At 45.2% G+C, this 20,390-nt stretch overlaps 1 protein-coding gene and 1 long non-coding RNA gene across 13 annotated transcripts in view; one reads left to right on the top strand and one right to left on the bottom strand.

The window, feature by feature from the left end:
* Window positions 1-6,139: 6,139 nt before the first annotated feature.
* On the top strand, window positions 6,140-17,470 carry LOC138842997 (sulfotransferase 1C4-like). Its single transcript, XM_008252984.4, has 7 exons — window positions 6,140-6,296; window positions 10,575-10,700; window positions 11,504-11,601; window positions 13,520-13,646; window positions 13,858-13,952; window positions 15,964-16,144; window positions 17,018-17,470. Exons 1-7 carry the CDS (start codon window positions 6,140-6,142, stop codon window positions 17,131-17,133), a joined length of 900 nt encoding a protein of 299 aa, XP_008251206.2. The 3' UTR covers window positions 17,134-17,470.
* Window positions 11,329-20,390, bottom strand: part of LOC103346696 (uncharacterized) — an 89,459-nt gene continuing 80,397 nt past the window's right edge. For all 12 annotated transcript variants that reach the window (XR_011386430.1, XR_011386431.1, XR_011386425.1 and 9 more), the window contains 3 exons: window positions 19,913-19,971; window positions 16,454-16,532; window positions 11,329-13,356 (listed from right to left, as the gene is read on the bottom strand). This is a non-coding gene — a long non-coding RNA (uncharacterized lncRNA). The remainder of the gene's footprint in view (window positions 13,357-16,453; window positions 16,533-19,912; window positions 19,972-20,390) is intronic.

Below are 20,390 nucleotides of genomic sequence, written 5' to 3'. Positions count from 1 at the left end.
CACACAGTGACATGAACGCATCTTTAAAATGTACCTAGAGGGGCCAGCACTGTGGTATAGGGGCTACACTGTGCTGTAGCAGGCTAAGCCTCCACGTACAGTGCCAACATCCTATATAGGCACTGGTTCATGTCCCAGTGGCTGATCCTCTTCTGATCCAGCTCTCTGCTGTGGCCTGGGAAAGCAGTGGAAGATGGCCCAAGTGCTTGGGTCCCTGCACCCACATGGGAGACCAGAAGAAGCTCCTGGCTCCTGGCTTCGGATCAGGCCGTTGTGGCCATTTAGGGAACAAACCAGCAAATGGAAGACTTTCCTCTCTGTCTCTCCCTCTCTCTGTAATTCTACCTCTCAAATAAATAAATAAAATCTTTTAAAAAAATTGTACTTAGAGAAGGGAAAGTAAGTGAACATGAGATACATAACCAAATATAATTTGTAGAAATTAAATACATGCATTCAAAACATTCACTTTGCAAAAACATATACAAACCAAAAGACACATGTGAAATGTCATGTATTCTGTGGGAGTAGGGGTACAACAGTGGGGTTATAAAGAAAGCAAACAAGAGGGAGAAGCTGTGCTTGGACCAATGATGAGAGTGTACCCCAAGCCTCGGTACCCTGGATGAATAAAGCCACGTTGACCACTTCCCTGCCCTCCTAGTGGATGGGTCTTAATAGAGAAAAAGCATGAATATCAATCCCTAAATCCACATGACACTGAGAAACTCAGCAGGCAATGAGAATCTCTAAGTCCTTGTTGGTCTCACTGACAAACACTGGAGAGGGGATGGGGAGGATCAGGAAGATTCTCTGGCCTTCCTCCTCCTCAAGGAGTCTGTCCATGGATAGCGCTTCCAAGCGTGGATGCCCATTAGACTCAGCATCACCTGAACAGGCTGTGCCCTGTTGTCCCGAGCACCCAGAGCAGCACATCCTCAGATGGACATGGGGGAGTATGCAGGTGATGCAAATCCCTGCCCTTATGAAAGACACTGTCCCCAGGTCCCAGTCATGTTCTCCTTGATGTGAATGTGGCTGTCTGCTCTCTCAATTCCCCACACAGTCTGAAGCCACACAACGTGATCAAGGAAATAATGACATGCCTGGGAATTGGACAGTCCCCAAAACACCCTATTAATTTTTCCTCACCCTGTTGCTGTGAGATCAGCAACAGAATACTTCAGACAGGTAAACATCCAAAGACATTCTGCTCAGTACAAGGCCTGCAAGGGGATCCATCCACTGCAGAGGCACATGTATTAAAAGGAAAGAGGGAGTAAGAAGAAAAGAGGAGAAGAGAAGAAGTGAAAGATTGAGGCCCTCACTTTGGTATTTAAGAATTGAAACATTTCAGATGAATTGTGTCCAGTGTTTGTGGATAAAATTGTGTCATGATAAGCACTTGGAACCAGTGTGAAAAATCATAAGGCACATTTTCACAGATTCTGTAATCACTGTATTCTTAGCATGAGATCAATATTTCATGAGTAAGAGTAATAGAGTAGTAACATTAGCAATGTTGTTGGCATTCCTTCCCTTGTCAGAGCACAAAAGGCTTACCCAGACAGATGCCCATGTGGAAAGCCTGTCCGTATGTTTTCCTTTGCATTCAGTATTTCAGCCTCACCCAGTAAAGCTCTGTGTGAATCCAGACCCCGCTGGGGTTTCATTCATGCATCATCGATGCACTTGAACAAATTGTCATTAGCCAGAGAGTTCTAGCTGATGGTCTACAATTTCGAACTTTGGGAACCCAAAGGAAGAGTGAATTCCGTGGAGGACTCTGGTTTTGGCACATTCTTCCTACATTATGTGGCCTTTTCTTTTTTTTTTTTTTTAAACCAATGCCAATACAATCACATCCCTTGCCAGGGATCCAGATGTGACTGTTGCTGACTTTAACACTGGTGGAGCAGCTAGTGTTAACTGTCATGTGGTGTGCATGACTTACAGCTATCTCAACCTGCAAAGACATTCTGAATCCACATTTTGCAAAGGCTTTCATTTTATTTGTCCTGCTAGAAAGCACAACCCCACCCCACCCCCAACATATGAGTTACAGAGTTCCCTCCTCAAACATTCTAGACAACTGGGAGTTAACATGTCAATGCTGAGCTTTGCTTCAAATCTTTCTAAAACATAAAATTGACTTCACTGTCTTAACTGTGAGCTTGCATAGTAGAGCTGTGGAGACGCACAGCATGGGCAAGGGGCTGAAGGACGTGGCTCATCTCCCTGCAGGTAGGAAACACCCAGCACCGAGGCCAGCCCACTCCTTAGTAGACCTCCTTCAGCAGGGTATGGAAGCTGGGAAGCCACCTCCTTCGATACGCTTCCCGTCCAGATTGTAGAGCTCTGTGGAATGGGGAGTGGCTGGACGCTGCCGTCAGACACAGATGGAGTCCAGTCCTCCTTGACTGTCGACTCTCCGAAGTGGACACCCTTATTTTACATCTCTAAGCTTCCACCTCTCAATCTGGAAATTCAGGACACAACTTCCCAGGACGATGAAAGGGGACTTTTGCTCCTGGGTTCCAAACCCTTCCGTGGCTGCCCCTACCTACACAGTGTCTAGCTTCAGCTCCTCTGCAGCCCCGACGGTCTTCTAACACTTCCCTCCTGCCCTCCTCTTCCTCTGCCCTTCACTCTGTCACTCCCTGAGCACACCTTGTGTCCATGTGTGTACACAGGTGGCTCCTCTGCCGAGGTCACCCTGCCTCCCTCATCCACTTGGCCAGCCCCAGCTCCTCCTGACAGCCTTGGGTTTATGGGGGCCTCTCTCCTGGGAGATCTCCCCTGATTCCGGGTTGACTTTGGTGCTTCCCCCCAAATCCTGTTCACACCTCCATTAAGGGAAATTTGTTCTGGCTTCTAATTGCTTGTTTACAAATGAGTCTGCATCAGAGTGCAAATCCCCTGAGAGCAAAGGCTGTGTCTTCCTGCTGCAGCAGTCCAAGGATCCTTCAGAGACCAAACAGTAGGCCCCCTGCCCACTTATCCTCTGGGGGTCTTCCTCAGTGATCCAAGACTCTGTGTTCTACGTCTGCATCCCTTCTTGCCATTGTCAGTGCTGACCCGTCTCTTTCCAGTCTCTGAAGGCAGTTAAAGTCTGGTCTGGGAGGTACATGCAGGTTTGAAGACACTCGGCAGGGAAACTGGGAAATAGAGGTCAGTAAAATGCCCAAGCCAGTATGTCCACCCCTGGCTCTGCTTTGTTAACATCAAAGCCTAAAAACTGCACTTGTTTTTGTGGGGGAAGCAGGGAGAGTCCCATGCTAGCCCTGAGAGCTGGCATGGAAGAAAGGCGGGGAACAGCCACTTCACAGAAGAAACTGCCCCAGACAGGAGTCCCTGTGTCACTGCTCTGATCACAGTGAAGACTTCATGACCATCTCCTCACCCCTCAAGTGGAGCTGTAGCCACAGAATAAGCTGGAAAACTCACCAGAGAAGCCAAAACTGACAGTACAAACAGCACACATTTCCCCACAAGGCAGTGGAAAAGAGACTGGTGCTTCCTCTGCTCACGTACAAGTCTCAAGAGCTTCCTGGTTCAGTCATGTTCCTAAGTCCACTCACTGGCTTCCAGAAGTTTCTGTTTTGTTTTGGAGCAACTTCTCCCTTGCTTAGGCTTGCCAACTAAAATACAAGCCTCCCAGTTACACTGGTATTTCAGATAAACAATGACTTTTAAACTGAAAAACATACTCCAAATATTGCATGGGACATGCATATAATAACAGTGAATTCAAAGGCTGGCACAGTGGCATAGCAGGTAAAGCCACCAACTGCAGGGCGGGCATCCCATATGGGCGCTGGTTCAAGTCCCAGCTGCTCCACTTCCCATCCAGCTCTCTGCTATGGCCTGGGAAAGCAGTAGAAGATGGCCCAAGTCCTTAGGCCCCTGCACCTGTGTGGGAGACCCAGAGGAAGCTCCTGGCTTCAGATTGGCGCAGCTCCAGCTGTTGTGGGCAATTGTGGAGTGAATGAGCAGATGGAAGACCTCTCTCTCGCTCTGCTTTTCCTGCTCTCTGTGTGTAACTTTGACTTTCAAATAAAATAAAGAATTCCTTTTTAAAAAGTGAATTCATTATTTATCGGAAATTCAAATTTCACCTGGCATCCTGTATTTGTATTTGCTAAATCTGGCAGCTCTACATGACCCTTTATTTGATTCTTTTTGAGAATCTAAGGATTTAGGTTGATTTCTCTTTTTGATTTCTGTTTTAAGGGCCTTTCCCACATTAAAGATCGCCAGGCCCCCTGCTTCACTTTATGAAACATTCACAGCTAACACCAATCTCAGCAGCTGATAGAGCAGCAAGGAGTAACGAATGCGATTCCTTGAGCTTCATCGTCCTGCCTCCTCCCCCTGCAATAGCGTAGGGCACACAGAGTGGCCAAAAGGCAATCTGTGTAAAGGAAGTTGGGAAAGAAACCAGTTACAAATAAACTGCATTTGAATGCCAGACCCCAGCTGGCAATCTCTGACCCCAATGTCCACCCACCCCAACAGGGAAAACCAAAGAAGTGTCTTCTCCGAGCTCGCATTCAGAACATGGGCCGAGAACAACAGCGAAGTCTGGTCATCCCTTATTATTAGAGCCACAATTTAGAGGACAGTGCCCTGTGGCAAGCACTAAGTGCACTGGGTTATCTCCTCCGCGCTGGCAATATAGCGGGAAGTGGCAACGCAGGGAGACTCAGCAACACCGAGGAGATGGCGCAGACCTTGAAGGCAAGCAGACCAGCCAGCGCAGCCTGGGCTCACCCAGTCCCCACACAATCAGGGCCCAAAGGACTCACTTCCCCAATTGTCTGTTTCGTTGTCTCCATAGATGACAGGACGCCACACCTGGCATACAGCTGGTGCACAGTGAGACCATAAGATGGCAGCCTGGCCCTGTTTCACATGCCTTTGTGTGATGAAAGAGAAAGAACAGGTTAACAAGGTCACAAGCAAAACCTGATACTTGGCTCAAGTTCAGCAGCTGCTTTGGATGCAAGAACGCCGCCCCAAGTAAGGAGATAGGAGATGCTGGTGAAGGCAGCTGTTCCATTGAGGTTCAGTGGGAGAGGATTCTGCAGGGGGGCAGTATGCGTTTGTTTTTTTAAGATTTATTTATGTATTTGAAAGAATTACACAGAGAGAGAAGAAGAGGTGGTGGGGGGAGAGAGAGAGAGGTCTTCCATCTGCTGGTTCACTCCCCAACTGGCTGCAACAGCCAGAGCTGCACCAATCTGAAGCCACAAGCCAGGAGCTTCCTCCAGGTCTTCCACATGGGTTTAGGGACCCAAGGACGTGGGCCATCTTCTACTGCTTTCCCAGACCAGAGCAGAGAGCTGGATCAGAAGTAGAGCAGCCAGGTCTCGAACCGGTGCCCATATGGGATGCCAGCACTGCAGGCAGCGGCTTTACCTACTGTGCCACGGTGTGCATTTCTAACGCCACCACTTGTCTTCTGTTCAGGCTGGAGTTTTCTGCATCCATTTCTGCTGTACCCGAGATGTGTGTGCTTTCCTGGCTGGGATGAGATCCCTACCGACATTCAGCAATAACCTACAGAAGGAAGGGAACTTCTCCAGTGGCCCACGATGTATTCTGCTCTGTAACAAAATTGACCCTGTCAGCTGTTGGTCTGGAAAGTACAGATCAAGGTCCGGACCCTGCACAGCCCAAGGCAAAGGCCCCGCAGCCTTCAGAGAGGTCACTGAGTCATCTGTCATCCCACAGGCAAGTGCCCTACAATTCAATTGCTCAGAATTCCCAAAGAAAACCATGAATGACAGACTTGGGAACTGTTTTTACAGACATGGGATACAGACAACGTAAACACCAGTAACAGGCCAGGGAGAGCACCACTGGGACAGGACCCTATCCTCACTCAGGATCTGCGAACACCTCCCTGGTGACGTCACAGCCTGTGGGAGGGGCAGGCGCTCAGCAGGAAAAGTCCTAAGGACTAGATTAGGAAGCAGCCCTCTGGCATTCAGTGGCTTGCTTGCTTTCTACTGGCCGGCACCAGGCTGTTCCCAGTTGGACTGGTATTCTGAGTGTTGCATTATCTGCACGACATCAAAAATACAGCCCTGTGCTGTAACATTTTACCAGGACAAGATCGCAACTTCTAATACCCATGGCAGAGAATTCAAAATTTGATGAAACACCACGCATAACTGTTGACTACATGAGAGGAATTCTTCTACCCACAGCCACCTGTGACGCCTGGGATCTGATCTGGAACTTCCAAGCCAAGCCTGATGACCTGCTGATTTCTACCTATCCTAAAGCAGGTAGGTGGAGGAGCTGGCAGGGACGGGGAAGAAGAGTTAGGAAAGTAAGTGAAGGATTCAGTGAGGGAAGAAGGTTTTCTGTCAAGGAGCCCTTTTGCACACACACACACACACACACACACACACACAGAGCTAGGGACAGAGAGAAAGCCAACCTCAGTCTTTTCTGAGATTGTGTTCAAACCTCCATAGGAGGTTACATCTCTCTCAATATCCTAACAGAAGAATGTGCAGGCCAACAGAGACCTTGTCCAGTGGTTCATGTTGGTCCTGATGTAACAGTCTTACTCGTCAGGATTCTATTCAGGATCAAATTTTTCTAAATGTCAATCTGAAAATTAGCAAAGTTTTTGCAACTAGTTTTACTAGTTTTTTTGCCACTAGTTTTTGTCACTAGATTTTTTTTTAATTTTATTTAATGAATATAAATTTCCAAAGTACAGCTTATGGAGTACAATGGCTTCCCCCCATACCTTCTCTCCCACCCGCAACCCTCCCCTTTCCTGCTCCCTCTCCCCTTCCACTGACATCAAGATTCATTTTCAATTCTCTTTATATACAGAAGATCAGTTTAGCATATATTAAGTAAAGATTTCAACAGTTTGCACCCACATAGAAACACAAAGTGAAAAATACTGTTTTCAGTACTAGTTATAGCATTAAATCACAATGTACAGCACATTAAGCACAGAGATCCTACATGAGGAGCAAGTGCACAGTGACTCCTGTTGTTGACTTAACAAACTGACACTCTTGTTTATGGCATCAGTAATCACCCAAGGCTCTTGTCATGAGTTGCCAAGGCTATGGAAGCCTTTTGAGTTCACCGACTCTGATCATATTTAGACAAGGTCGTAGTCAGAATGGAAGTTCTCTCCTCCCTTCAGAGAAAGGTACCTCCTTCTTTGATGACCTGTTCTTTCCACTGGGATCTCACTCGCAGAGATCTTTCATTTAGGTTTGTTTGTTTTTTGTTTTTCTTTTTGTTTTTTTTTGTTTTTTTTTTTTTGCCAGAGTGTCTTGGCTTTCCATGCCTGAAATACTCTCATGGGCTTTTCAGCCGGATCCACATGCCTTAAGGGCTGATTCTGAGGCCAGAGTGCTGTTTAGGACATCTGCCATTCTATGAGTCTGCTGTGTATCTCGTTTCCCATGTTGGATCATTCTCTCCCTTTTTTATTCTATCAGTTAATATTTGCAGACACTAGTCTTGTTTATGTGATCCCTTTGGCTCTTAGTCCTATCATTATGATCAATTGTGAACAGAAATTGATCACTTGGACTAGTGAGATGGTTTTGGTACATGCCACCTTGATGGGATTGAATTGGAATCCCCTGGTATGTTTCTAACTCTACCGTTTGGGGCAAGTCAGCTTGAGCATGTCCGAAATTGAACATCTCTTCCTTCTCTTATTCCCACTCTTATATTTACCAGCAATCACTTTTCAGTTAAGTTTCAACACTTAAGAATAACTGTATATTGATTACAGTATTCAACCAAAAGTATTAAGTAGAACAAACATAAAAAATACTAAGAGGGATAACGTATTAAGTTGTTCATCAACAGTCAGGGCAAGGGCTGATCAAGTCACCATTTCTCGTAGTGTTCATTTATTTCACTTTAACAGGTTTCCTTTTTGGTGCTCAGTTAGTTGTCACCGATCAGTGAGAACATATGATATTTGTCCCTTTGGGACTGGCTTATTTCACTCAGCATAACGTTTTCCAAATTCCTACCAGGGATCACTTTTCAGTTAAAATTTAAACACCTAAGAATAATCTAGGAATTTGCCACTAGTTTTGCGAGTTTTGCCACAAGCAAAGAACACGGCTTAAATTCATCCACAACTCTGCTTGAATATCATTTCAGTTCAGTGTTGTGGTTTCCATTTACTTCCTCATTTGAGAGGCAGAGAGAAAAACAGAGCTGCCTAGAGAGCTCGAATCACCACTGCTTCATCCCCCGAATGTCTGCAGTAGCCGTGGGCAGGGGCTGGAGCCAGGGCCAGGACCTCAATTCACCTCTCCCATGCGGGAGGCAAGAACTCAATCACGCCAGCCAGCACCGCCACTGCCTCCCAGGGGATGCACGGGCAGGAGTCGGGGCCAGGGCCAGCAAGTGAATCAGGTGCTCACACCAATGAGGGACATGCAGCAGCCTGACCACTGGGCCAAATACCCACTCTCAGTACTTTGTGTAATCTTTCATTCTACCTGCCAAGTGCAAGCCTTAAGATTTGATTCATTTACTTTTCGTGGAATAAATGGGGTTTAAACAATTCAAAAAGCATCAAGAATAAAAATTTTTTCAGCCAATGTAATATTTAATCATCATTAAACTCTTATATATGAATGAAGATTTTTTTATTAGAGGGAAGAGATAAGTATAAATGACAAAAACAATCCACCCTGTCCTTAAAAAGAAAGAAAGAAAGAAATACTATGGGCAGAAGCAAGGAAAACAGTCATAAAATCACTAAGCCCTGGAGAGTGACTTGAGCAGTCACTGATGCACCCTGAAGCCCCACTGACACATGAACATCCCTCATCACAGCCTAGGGCCAGATTCAGAGTAATCACCCCAACTAGGTGCAATGACTCCAGAGTCCTCTGAGTAGGTGGCTAAGCAAGTTTTGGTCCTGATATATAAGTCTGGGAGCACAAAGTTCAGCTGAGGTCTAAGGTTACTTTTAGATTTTGAGCATAAAAACACTTATTACCAAACAGTTTTTTACTAGCAAATAGTTCATAGGAAATTTAAAAATAAATGGAAAGTACGTGTTTCCATCTTGACTTAGCACAGTGTAGTCTGAGCATCCCTAATCTGAAGTCCTAAACACTGCACAATCTGAAGCCTTGTCAGTGCCAACACAGTGTCGCACGTAGGACATCGTGACAGTGTTGTTACACATCCTGTGCACTGCTCCCTTCAGGCTGTGTAGTTAAAGTTTATAAAACCTAAATGAAGGTCATATTTAGCCTTGGTTCTCATCCCTGTGTTATCTCATTATGCTTGTGCGACTACTACAAAATCCAGAAAAACTTGGACTCCAAAATACGTCTGGTCCCAAGTATTTCAGAGAAGAGATACACAACCCGTACTAAAAATTAGAACTTGCTAGTACTAATCTGAAAAGAGCTAATTTAATAGGAATAAGAGAGTATTTAAAAAAAAGAAATCCATCCTAGAACAACCCAACATCCTCACCTGTGAGCACATCTGGTTACAGCCTAAGCTGCGGAGTGGGGGGGCCTTCTTCCTCTGACCACCATGGCAGTGGTGGTGCAGCTTCCTGCGGTTAGAGAAGGGCTGTGGAATGTGGAATGACCTCTACCAAAGTGTTGTTGGTGCCACCAGCAGCCACTACACTGGGCAGGATGAGCTCTATTTTGCTTCTGCCTTCCAGATCTCAGCCTAATTCCTCTCATTAGCAGGACTCTTTGTTTGTTTGTTTGTTTGTTTTCTCTCTTCATACTGTTTGTTGAACTCTTTTACTTAGAGAAGGTTAACTGTATGATTGTTAAGTACACTGAAAATAGATCATGATAAAATTAAAAGTGGGAATGCGAGGTGGGGGAGGAAGGGTTGGAGAGTAGGCAGAAGGTAAGGTAGGGGCGAGTGTCACTATGTCACTATCTTCCTAAATCTGTATATATGAAACTTGTATAACTTAAATAAAATTTTTGTAAAATGCAGAAATTATTATATAAAAAGGTAGAATTCAAAAAAAAAGAAATAGCATTCAGAATCTTTGTGGCAAAGGAGGGAGTCTAGGGAATGCACATTTTTGCCTTTCTACTGCTGAGATAAGGAGAAAACAGAGAAAAGAGTGAAAATGGATACTAAAGGTTAGTGGCATATAGTAAGCCCAGGCACTAATCATTCATTCACTCAGCCAACATCTGCTGGCTCTGAAGCGAAAACTTCATACACTGTGCTTAGGGAAAAGAATTTGAAACCACAGTCTTTACTCCACAGGAGATCATAATTGTTTACCACACAGCTAGATCAACAGGCCAACAACCCAAATTAAAGGTCGTGATAGAAAAAAATAATTGCATATCATCAATCTAATGCCCACTCATGAATGGAGTATTTGTATAAAAATTCATGTCATGGTAACTCATGGTATAAATAAGAAAGGATGTTTTCTGAATTCCATTTCTATAAACATGGCTTTCAAATTCATGTAGATGTTCTAGCAAAGTATTTTATCACAATTTAAAGAATATAGTACTCTAACTGTCTCTGCATCTGCATCTTCTATGTGGAATTAGGAACAACATGGACTCAGGAGATAGTGGACCTAATACAAAATGAAGGTGACGTTGAGATGAGTAAACGAGCACCCACTCATATACGGTTTCCTGTCATCGAGTGGATAATGCCTTCCGTAGGATCTGGTGAGTATCCAATAGCCACACTTGACTATGTTTCTGGACATACCCTTAGGGGTTTTATGATTAAATTGCACCTCGCAAAATTATAGGCACTCATTGATGGATTTTGTTGCTTTGTCTTTTTTTTAATGAGTATTTAATTGAAGAACAGTTACAGGGAGACAGAGAAACAGAGACAGGAAGATCGTCCATCTGCTGTTCACTCCTTAAATGATCCAATAACCAGGATTCGGCCAGGCCAAAGCCAGGAGCCTGGAACTCCATCTAAGAATCTCCCACATGGGTGGCAGGAGCCCAAGCACTCAGGCCATCTTCCCCTGCTTTCCCAGACACATAATCAGTGAGTTCAATCAGAAGCAGTGCAACTAGACTAGAACCAGTGCTGAAATGGGATGCTGACATGGCACACCACGGCTTGACCCAGTGTGCCACCAATGCCAGGCCCCAGCCTTGAGTCTGGCCATTGCTATACTACAGAATTTCCTAAATGATTTCCTCTTTATGCAGAAGTAACTTAAATATTGATTTTGTAGTTATAAATTAGTCACAGTTCACAAAGATGAACACTTATTAGATAATAACAGTGAGAGGGTCTGAAATTTTAGTTTCTTATTTATCGGGTTGGTTGTATTTGCTAGGAATTGTTCTAGGCAAGAAGTCTACTGATATGCTACATGTCTTCCCTCAGATCAAAGACAATAGTTCCAGGACTCTGTGGCTGCCTGGCATTGCTCCCCAGGTAGTTTTGCTCCCTGTTTGAAGCAAATAGAAAAATAGTAGGAAATTATTATAAACTACTTTTTCAGGTTTGGAACAAGCTAATGCAATGCCCTCACCACGGAACCTGAAAACACATCTTCCCATCGAGTTGCTGCCACCATCCTTCCTAGAGAACAACTGTAAGGTAATGAGCAAAAGGGACTCACGGCTGTACTCTTTAGAACAATCTTAGTCCTCCACATCCTTCCTCTTAAAACATTTTGCCTGTTCAAAAAAAAAAAAATCCACCTCCTTAATGGGCAAAGGACTTGAACAGGCATTTTTCAAGCCAGGAAATCCAAATGGCCAACAGACCTTGAGAAAATGCTCAGGATCACTAGCCATCAGGGAAATGCAAATCAAAACCACAGTGAGGCTTCACCTCACTCCACGTAGAATGCCTTTCATACAGAAATCAACAAACAACAGATGCTGGCAAGGATGTGGGGAAAAAGGTACCCTAATCCACTGCTGGTGGGAATGTAAATTGGGGCAGCCATTGTGGAACACAAAATGGAGATAACTCAGAAAGCTAAATATAGACCTACCATATGATCCAGCCATCCTACTCCTGGGAATTTACTCAAACCAAAAGAAATCAGGATATGAAAGAGTTATCTATACCCCCATGTTCACTGGAGCACAATTCACAATAGGTAGCATATGGAATCAACTCAGCTGGCCATCAACTGTTGACTGGATAAAGAAATTATGCTATATATACACTATGGAGTACTACTCAGCTATAAAAAAAAAAAAGAAATCCTGTCTTTTGCAACAAAATGGATACAATTGAAAACCAGTTTACTTAGTGAAATAAGCCAGTCCCAAAAAGACAGATGTCATATGATTTCCCAGATCCAAGGTAACTAATGGAGTACTGAAATTTAATATTTTTCAGTGAAATACACATTTTGAAACTTAATGATCATTTACAACTCATGTCTCTTCATTGAGAAACACTGTTTTTTTTTTCTTATTATGCCATTTGTCAAACTCTTTTTTTTTTTTTTTTAATTTTTTTTTTTTTTTTTTTTGACAGGCAGAGTGGACAGTGAGAGAGAGAGACAGAGAGAAAGGTCTTCCTTTGCCGTTGGTTCACCCTCCAATGGCCACCGCGGTTGGCGCGCTGCGGCCGGCGCACCGCGCTGATCCGATGGCAGGAGCCAGGAGCCAGGTGCTTTTCCTGGTCTCCCATGGGGTGCAGGGCCCAAGCACCTGGGCCATCCTCCACTGCACTCCCTGGCCACAGCATAGGGCTGGCCTGGAAGAGGGGCAACCGGGACAGAATCCGGCGCCCCGACCGGGACTAGAACCTGGTGTGCCGGCGCCGCTAGGCGGAGGATTAGCCTAGTGAGCCGCGGCGCCGGCCTGTCAAACTCTTTTAATAAGCGTAGGGTTAACTATACAGTTGTTAAATAAACTAAAGATATAACTTTGTAGAAATTAAGAGTGGGAATGTGAGACAGAGGAGGAAGAAGCGATGGAGCATGAGCTGGAAAGAGGGTGAGGAAAAGTGTCACTATGTTCCTACATCTCTATATATGAAATACATGAAATGGAACTTGTATAACTTAAGTAAAATTTAAAAAAAAAAAAAAAAAAAGCTCTACCTCTTCACAGTAATCCATATGCAAATTGATAGGAATGCTTTTCCTCTCTCACAAAAGCCAGGATGGTTGGGGCCAACTCTGTGGCAGAGTGGGTGGGGCCGCCGACTGGGATACCAGCATCCATGTGCACAGTGGTTCCCGTCACGGCTGTTCCACTTCTGATCCAGGCTTCTGCTGTGGCCTGGGAGGACAGCAGAGGATGGCCTGGTCCTTGAACCCCTGTACTCACGTGGGAGACCTGGAAGAAGCTCCTGGCTCCTGGCTTCAGATCCGCCCATGGTGGCCAACTAATGTAATAAGAAAAAGAACAAAAAAAGGCAGGATGGCTGTAAGAAGCACCAGAACAAATGTCTGCCAGAACTGTATCCACCCCTGTGTGACTGTTGGCAATGAGAGTACGGACATGGATTTCATCCTCTTTTGTTTCTTCTCTCCCTTCCATATTTGCAGATCATCTATGTGGCAAGGAATGCCAAGGACATTGTGGTATCCTATTATCATTTCCATAGAATGACTAAAGGACTTCCTGATCCAGGAACATGGGAAGAATACTTTGAGAATTTCCTGGCTGGGAAAGGTAAGAGAACTCAGCTTTGCTTCCTTCCTTCCTTCCTTCCTTCCTCAAAATCCTAAAGCGCCCTAAAAGGAGTGAATCATCCCTACGTCCGCAGGGGCTCTGCCTCCTTTGAGACAACACTCTGATCCCCTTCAGAGATTCTCCTTCCAATGCAACACCTGTTGGTTGAACCTGTGTAACTCACTGCCTTGCTTTCCATCCCACTTTCCAGTGTGCTGGGGCTCCTGGCATGACCATGTGAAAGGATGGTGGAAAGCCAAAGACCAACACAACATTCTCTACCTCTTCTACGAAGAAATGAAGAAGGTGAGGGCAGGGCCACCCACTGTGTTCCCGTGGATGGTAAAACATACAAGTCATGAGTAGTGGCCCTATCGGGGACTCAGGTTGAAGCAGAGAAGAGAACATTCCTGCGTTTCACTGGCCACAGCTGCCCATGTGTCCAAGTACACAGGGGAGATCATGAATTCATGCATTACAAACTCTCACCCTTAGCTTCCTGGTGCCCTGGGGGGTGGTGCACCTTACAGGCTATGGTTGCCAAATACAGAAGACGCTCTTCCCTCCTTGTGTCTCTCAGAACTCAGTTTAGGTGGAAAAGTCATGCTAGCACATTTTGTATTACCATTGAGAAACAGCCACATAGTTTCAACAAACACTTTAGGAAATGACAATGGAATGGAAAATACTAACAATTAAAATTCTTGAATTCACGTCTGGCTGTACAACCTAGTATCAACTATACTTCGGAAAGACACTTAACATCTTGGGTACTTAGATTTCTTATATGCAAAAAAAGAGATAATAATACTCAGCAATCCAGGATCTGTATGGGCACTAAATGAGGTTGTGATTGTTGTAAGGATAGTCTACTCAGATACCTTCTGTGACTCCACTAAATATGGAGATCTACAAAGAATACCACCTCTGTTCTTAAATGTATTATCAAAAACTGTGATACTGAATAGGTGCTTCACAAACTGGCTGTATCACCCACTCCTGGTACAAAAGTGTGGAAATGCTTGCAAAGGGCACCAAATGTAAATGACTGGAAAGCATGCAAACCAGACCCTCATTGCCTGTGTCCTGAAGGAATTCATTTCAGATATATGCACTATTTCAGTTCAGAGAGTTGTCTAATCTAAAGTCCCCCCATATAGACACTCAATAAAAGAATATTATAGTTGTGAGAGGTGTATTCATAGAGTTTGCTCTTTTTGAGTAGATATGACAGGCTAAGGGGGTTATAGAAGAAAGAGTCCTATTAAATTTAGAATAGGAAACTTCACACAGACTCTGTTTGCCTATTGCATATGTAATAGAAGTACCAGAGATGTAGAGTATGTCCTGGGAGTGGGTAACATGGAGATCCTCCTGTGTTAGGAGTTCCAGGAAGAAATTTTATTGAAACCTCATAGTCTCTCAAAGCATTTTAAATATTTCTGTGATCATGTTCTGGGATGTTCCCTGGCAGTAGGTCAGAGTTCACTTCTCAGCGTTCTTTCTGATCCCAAGTCTGTATGAAGACAATTTAATTAAGCACTTTGAACATTCAAGGCTTTGAAGCAGAGACACACTCTGGACACAGTGGTCAGCGTAAGCCCCTCCATTCCCCACACCCTGCCCTGCAGACAATGGATTCCCAAAGCCACAGTAGTTTCCCAGGGCTCCAGGGCCCTCCAGGATGAACTGAGCTCCTCTCAGAATGCCCAAATACCTGACCCTGACCATGCTGGGCACTGGGTATTAATAACCATCAGTGCCTTTTGGGGCATACGCACACACAAAGAATGAACCTCTCCTTTCCTCTTACTAAAATCATTGCTGTGGTCTGGGAGATCTCTAACAGTCACAGGGATAGGATACAGTCACCTCTGGGTCAGATCTTAAACGTTCTGCCCCTGCACCTCTGGAAAGTCTCTGTTCTTTCTGGGAGTCTATGCAATCTCCCTATTAGATGTTGAGCTCACCAAGACCCCTCCCTCCAATAACTAAGTGAGCAGGACTTTGGGAAATAATCCTTAATGCATTCCCACAGTGATACATTCATAGACATCGAAAGCCACTGTTTGTGTCACTAGCCCTACCCACCTGATGCTTACATATTACAGGGGAAAATTCCCAGTAATTCCAATTACTATAAGAAAACAGTATGGGCCACCATGGTAGACTGAGTCCTCTCTGGGCAGTTGGGCATTTACAAATGAAGACTTCTTTGTAACATTGCTGCTGGTTACTATCCCTAATACATTTTCATAATCTTTTGAACTAATTATTTTATAGCCAATCTTGTCTTTTCTTTTGAATTTCATCATAGAATCCAAAGCAGGAAATTCAGAAGCTGGCAGAATTTATTGGGAAGAAACTAGATGACAAAGTTCTAGATACAATTGTCCATCACACCTCATTCGATGTCATGAAGCAGAATCCAATGGCAAACTATTCATCAATTCCTACTAAATTTATGAACCACGCCATTTCTCCATTCATGAGAAAAGGTTGCTTATGTTTTCTTTTGGCCTTAACCTTAAAAGAATGATGCAGCACTTCAGAGCCATTGGGGAGCTGTCTTTCCTATGCCTGGGATTAGAATGGCTGTAATGGAGGACTCTGGGAAAAGATGCATTTAAGAAACCACCGAAGAAATGAAAACAATGTTTACAATCCCCTATCAGCCAGTGAGGTTTGGTATCTAAATCCTACCATGTAGCCCCACGTTCCCTCCAGAAATCTAACTCAGATGTGGTGAACAATCTAGTTTATACACGGCTATATGCTATCAGATTCAAGTATCCAAAAATACTTACTGAGAGGCTACTATGTGCCAGGCACTGGTGGGTGCAGCAAACAAAACACAAAAATTCCTTCCCTCGCGGATATCATATTCTATTGACAAGCAAAATAAATGAGAAATGCATGAGATAACAGACAGTGGTAACAAAGGCAACACTGGGATGATAAGTGGGATGGCAAGTGGAGGTCTGGGTGGGAGCAAGTTCTACAACTTCAGACTTGTACCTGGGACCTCCCAGGAAGGGGTCCTTCTGCTCAGCTCATGGCATAGAAGCCATGGTCCCAGCACCCACCGTGCCGTGATGTGCAAGAGGCCAGGAGAGAGACAGAAACCTCCCAGGCCTGCTGTTGCAACAGTGGTGTCCTTCCCCCAGTAATGGGGCTTGGTGGGGAACAGGCTCTTCCTGTCTACAGTTCAGACAAGAGCAAGAGAGGGACAGCATAGCAAGAGCCTTGTTTTGCCCAACACTGTCCCCTCCTAGAAGATGGAGTAGAAATCATGGCACAGAAACAGGAGAGGAGGGAAACACAAATGCCTCCAGCAGCTATTAACGCTCACCCACGTGGCTGTGTTTCAGGGACAGTGGGAGACTGGAAGCACCACTTCACTGTGGCCCAGAATGAGAGGTTCAATGAAGACTACAAGAAGAAAATGGCTGACACCAGCCTCGCTTTCCACTTCCAATTCCAGTAAGAAAAAAATTAAAAGCTGTTTTACGGGCTGACGTAAAACGTTACGGGTAACGCTGCCATCTGCAATCACAGCATCCCATACGGGTGCCGGTTCGAGACCCAGCTGCTCTACTTCCAAATTAGCTCTCTGCTATGGGCTGGGAAACAGTGGAAGATGCCACAAGTCCTTGGGCCCCTCTGCTGGCTTGGGAGACCTGGAGAAAATCGCCTGGTTCCTGACTTCAGAGAGGCTCAGCTACAGCTATTGCGGCCATTTGGGGAATGAATCAGTGGATGGAAGATCTCTTTCTCTCTGCCTCTGCTTCTGCCTCTGCCTCTCAAATAAATAATTAAATCTCTCTCTCTCTTTTTTTTTTTTTTGAAGTTCTTTTTTTTTATTTACCATTGTTTTGAATAATAATTAAAGTTTGATACTCAGACTGAGTGATATTGAGTTGAGGTTCTCAGACTGATTCTGCAAACTACTAAAAAAAAAAAAGAGAGTAGTTAACAGGCAAAGGGCAAGGTGCAGAGTGAGAGGAGGGGGGCATTGTAGAAGAGAGCTCTTAGTAAAATGGCGCAGTCTTATCTGTGGCACAATCTACACCCCAGACACCATCCTAGGCTCTAGCCCCCCTGCCACCATTGCTGAAGCCAGGTGACCCCATGGCCCAACCACAGGTGTCAGCTCCACCCCCACCCTAATGGGATTTGCTGCTCCTACTTCCCTGCCTGCCCCCAGCAAAGCTGTAACAAGACCTCTTCCAGAATACATGTCTTATAAAAGGGATGGCTAACATTTTCTGTAATAAAGCAAAAATAGCTAGAATGAAAGCTGAAATTATGATTCCATGGCTAAATTTACTTCTCCATGGGCACAGTAAACAGGCAAAACCTCCCTTTCAGACCAAACAAAGGGAGAGAAAGCTTTAGAGTGAGGACATGGGTTTCCTCATGGGCATTGCCTGCCTCACAGAAAAACCACTACCAGAACCTGCCGGTGACTGTAGACTTCAAGTTTAGGCCACCAAAGATTAGAGAATGGACTTGAGAACCCCCTTGACTTGCATCCTCTGGTCTGCTTTAACAAAAACCAGGAGGAAGAGAAAGTCAGGCATCAGAAGCAATGTAAAGATAGGCGGCAGGCCTATTAAAGGCTGCTCTGCCCAGTGATCTGCCATCAAGGACACCCAACAGGCCAGGCAACTGCAGTGGCTTTCAATGTGGTAAGCCTGGGCTTCAGCAGAAGTCAGCTTGTGAAGAGCCCTGGCAGCTCTACCAGCCAAGAGTTGGGTCACTGGAAATGGAACTGCCCTCAGCTAAATCAGATAACAGGTGACCCTCATCCTAAAGCAAATGCCCTACAGCTGCGAGCCGATGCAAGCACGTCAAGACATTTCCAAAACAGAGCGGTGGGACAGGCATAGGAAAGGCATTCCTATCCCGAAAAGGAGCAGTAGGCAAGGCAAAAGAGATAACTGGTTCCAGCTAAGTCCACAACTCAACAGCAAAACAGCATTAAATCTGAAGGCTGGAGAACAGCCCCCTTGGATTCATGTACGGAATCCGGGCACCGGCACACCTATAGCTTTGTTAGGCTCAGTCCACCCAGCAGCTCGCTCAGCTCATGCCTGCAGCTCTCCCCAAGACTGGCATCACACAGTGGTAACTCTATGGCTCTGGTGTCTGGGAGTGGCCCCACTCTTACAGGTCCCTGAAGCATTGCCTTGGTAGAAGCTCGCTGTGGTGGCTCTAGCCCTGAGACAAGTCTCTGTCTGGGCCCCCTGCCTTCCCACAGCATCCTGTGAAATCTAAGTCGAGGGAGCCATGGACCCACAGTTCTTGCTTTCCGCACACCGTGGATGTCACCAAGGCTTATCGATTGTACCTTCCACAGCACAGGCCAAGTCATAAGTAGGTCTGAACGAGCCAAGACAGGGACAGCCAAGGAACACTACACCAGAACACAGGAGGCCCATGGAGGGCAGCCAGGTCCCTTCCCTGAGATATTCTGCGCTCCTAGATTGCTTAGCCAGTGCTGGGAGGACCAGCCCGAGGGATCTCTGAAATGCCTCTGAGGTCAGTCTCCCATTGCCTTGATTCCCTCCTGTTCACTTGTCTACTTGGTAACTGCCACTTGGCCACATCCCTGCTTTGCTCCCCTGAACACACCTTTTCATGTTTTATGTGGCCAGGCTGCAAAATTTCCAAATCTTCCCATTCTACTGCTCTTTTAATTAAAAATTCCTTCCTAAGTCAGTTCTTCCCACTTGCATCTCACTGTGTGTGGTTCAAAGTAGTCAACCGGTAGACTGAAGGCTTTGTTGCTTAGATAATTCTCTTACCAGATGCCATAGTTCATCAGTTTAGTGCTCTGCATTCCACAAGGTCCAAGGACATGGACAAAATTCTGCCAAGATCTTTGCAACAAGGATGGGCTTTACTTCAATTTCCAATACTTCATTCCTCAGTTCCACCTGAGAGCTCATCAGAATGGCCTATGCTGTCCATGATCGTGGTCTCTCATGTAATCCTTAAGGACTTCCAGTCTTTCCCCATAGCTCTTTTCTTCTACTAAGCTGTCACCAGAATGATACTTAATGCAGCATTGTGGTCACCTAGGCTTGTTCTACTCTGATCTTCCAAATTCTTCCAGTCGCTACCCATTACCCACTCCAAAGTTTCTTCCACATAGAGGGTATTGGTTAAACTAGTGCCACTTCCGGTACCAATTTTCTATTTTCTTCCAATAGGATACCACCTATTGTAAATTATGAACAATAGGAAAATATTTGGCTCACCATTGTGGAAGTCCAAGAGAACATGCTGGGATCTGATGAGGTCATTCATGCTCTGTCACCTCGGGGGAGAAGATGCAAGAGCAACACAGTGTGAGAGAAGAAAGAGGCTGGACTCCCCTCTTTGTAATGACCCATCCCACAAGAGTGGTGTTAATCCATTCATGGTGTAGAGCGCTCATAAGTTAAATACCTCCTAACAGGTCTCCTCTCTTAATACCATTTTCTTTGAAAAGGAAAAAGAAAAGAGAGATTGATTTATTTATTTGGAAGGCAGAGTTCCAGACCGAGAGAGAGGTCTTCCATCCATGGGTTCACTCCTCAGATGGTCACAATGGCTGGAGCTGTGCCGATCTGAAGCCAGGAGCCAGAAGCCTCTTCTAGATCTCTTACGTGATTGTAGGGACCCAAGCTCCTGGGCCATCTTCTGTTGCTTTCCGGGGAACATTAGCAGGGAGCTGGATCAGAAGTGGAGCAGCCT

This window comes from Oryctolagus cuniculus, chromosome 2 (genome assembly GCF_964237555.1).
Source record: "Oryctolagus cuniculus chromosome 2, mOryCun1.1, whole genome shotgun sequence".
In the NCBI taxonomy this organism is placed as follows: Eukaryota; Metazoa; Chordata; class Mammalia; order Lagomorpha; family Leporidae; genus Oryctolagus; species Oryctolagus cuniculus.
Note: the sequence above shows the minus strand (reverse complement) of the source record. Positions and strands in the feature narration are given on the sequence as shown.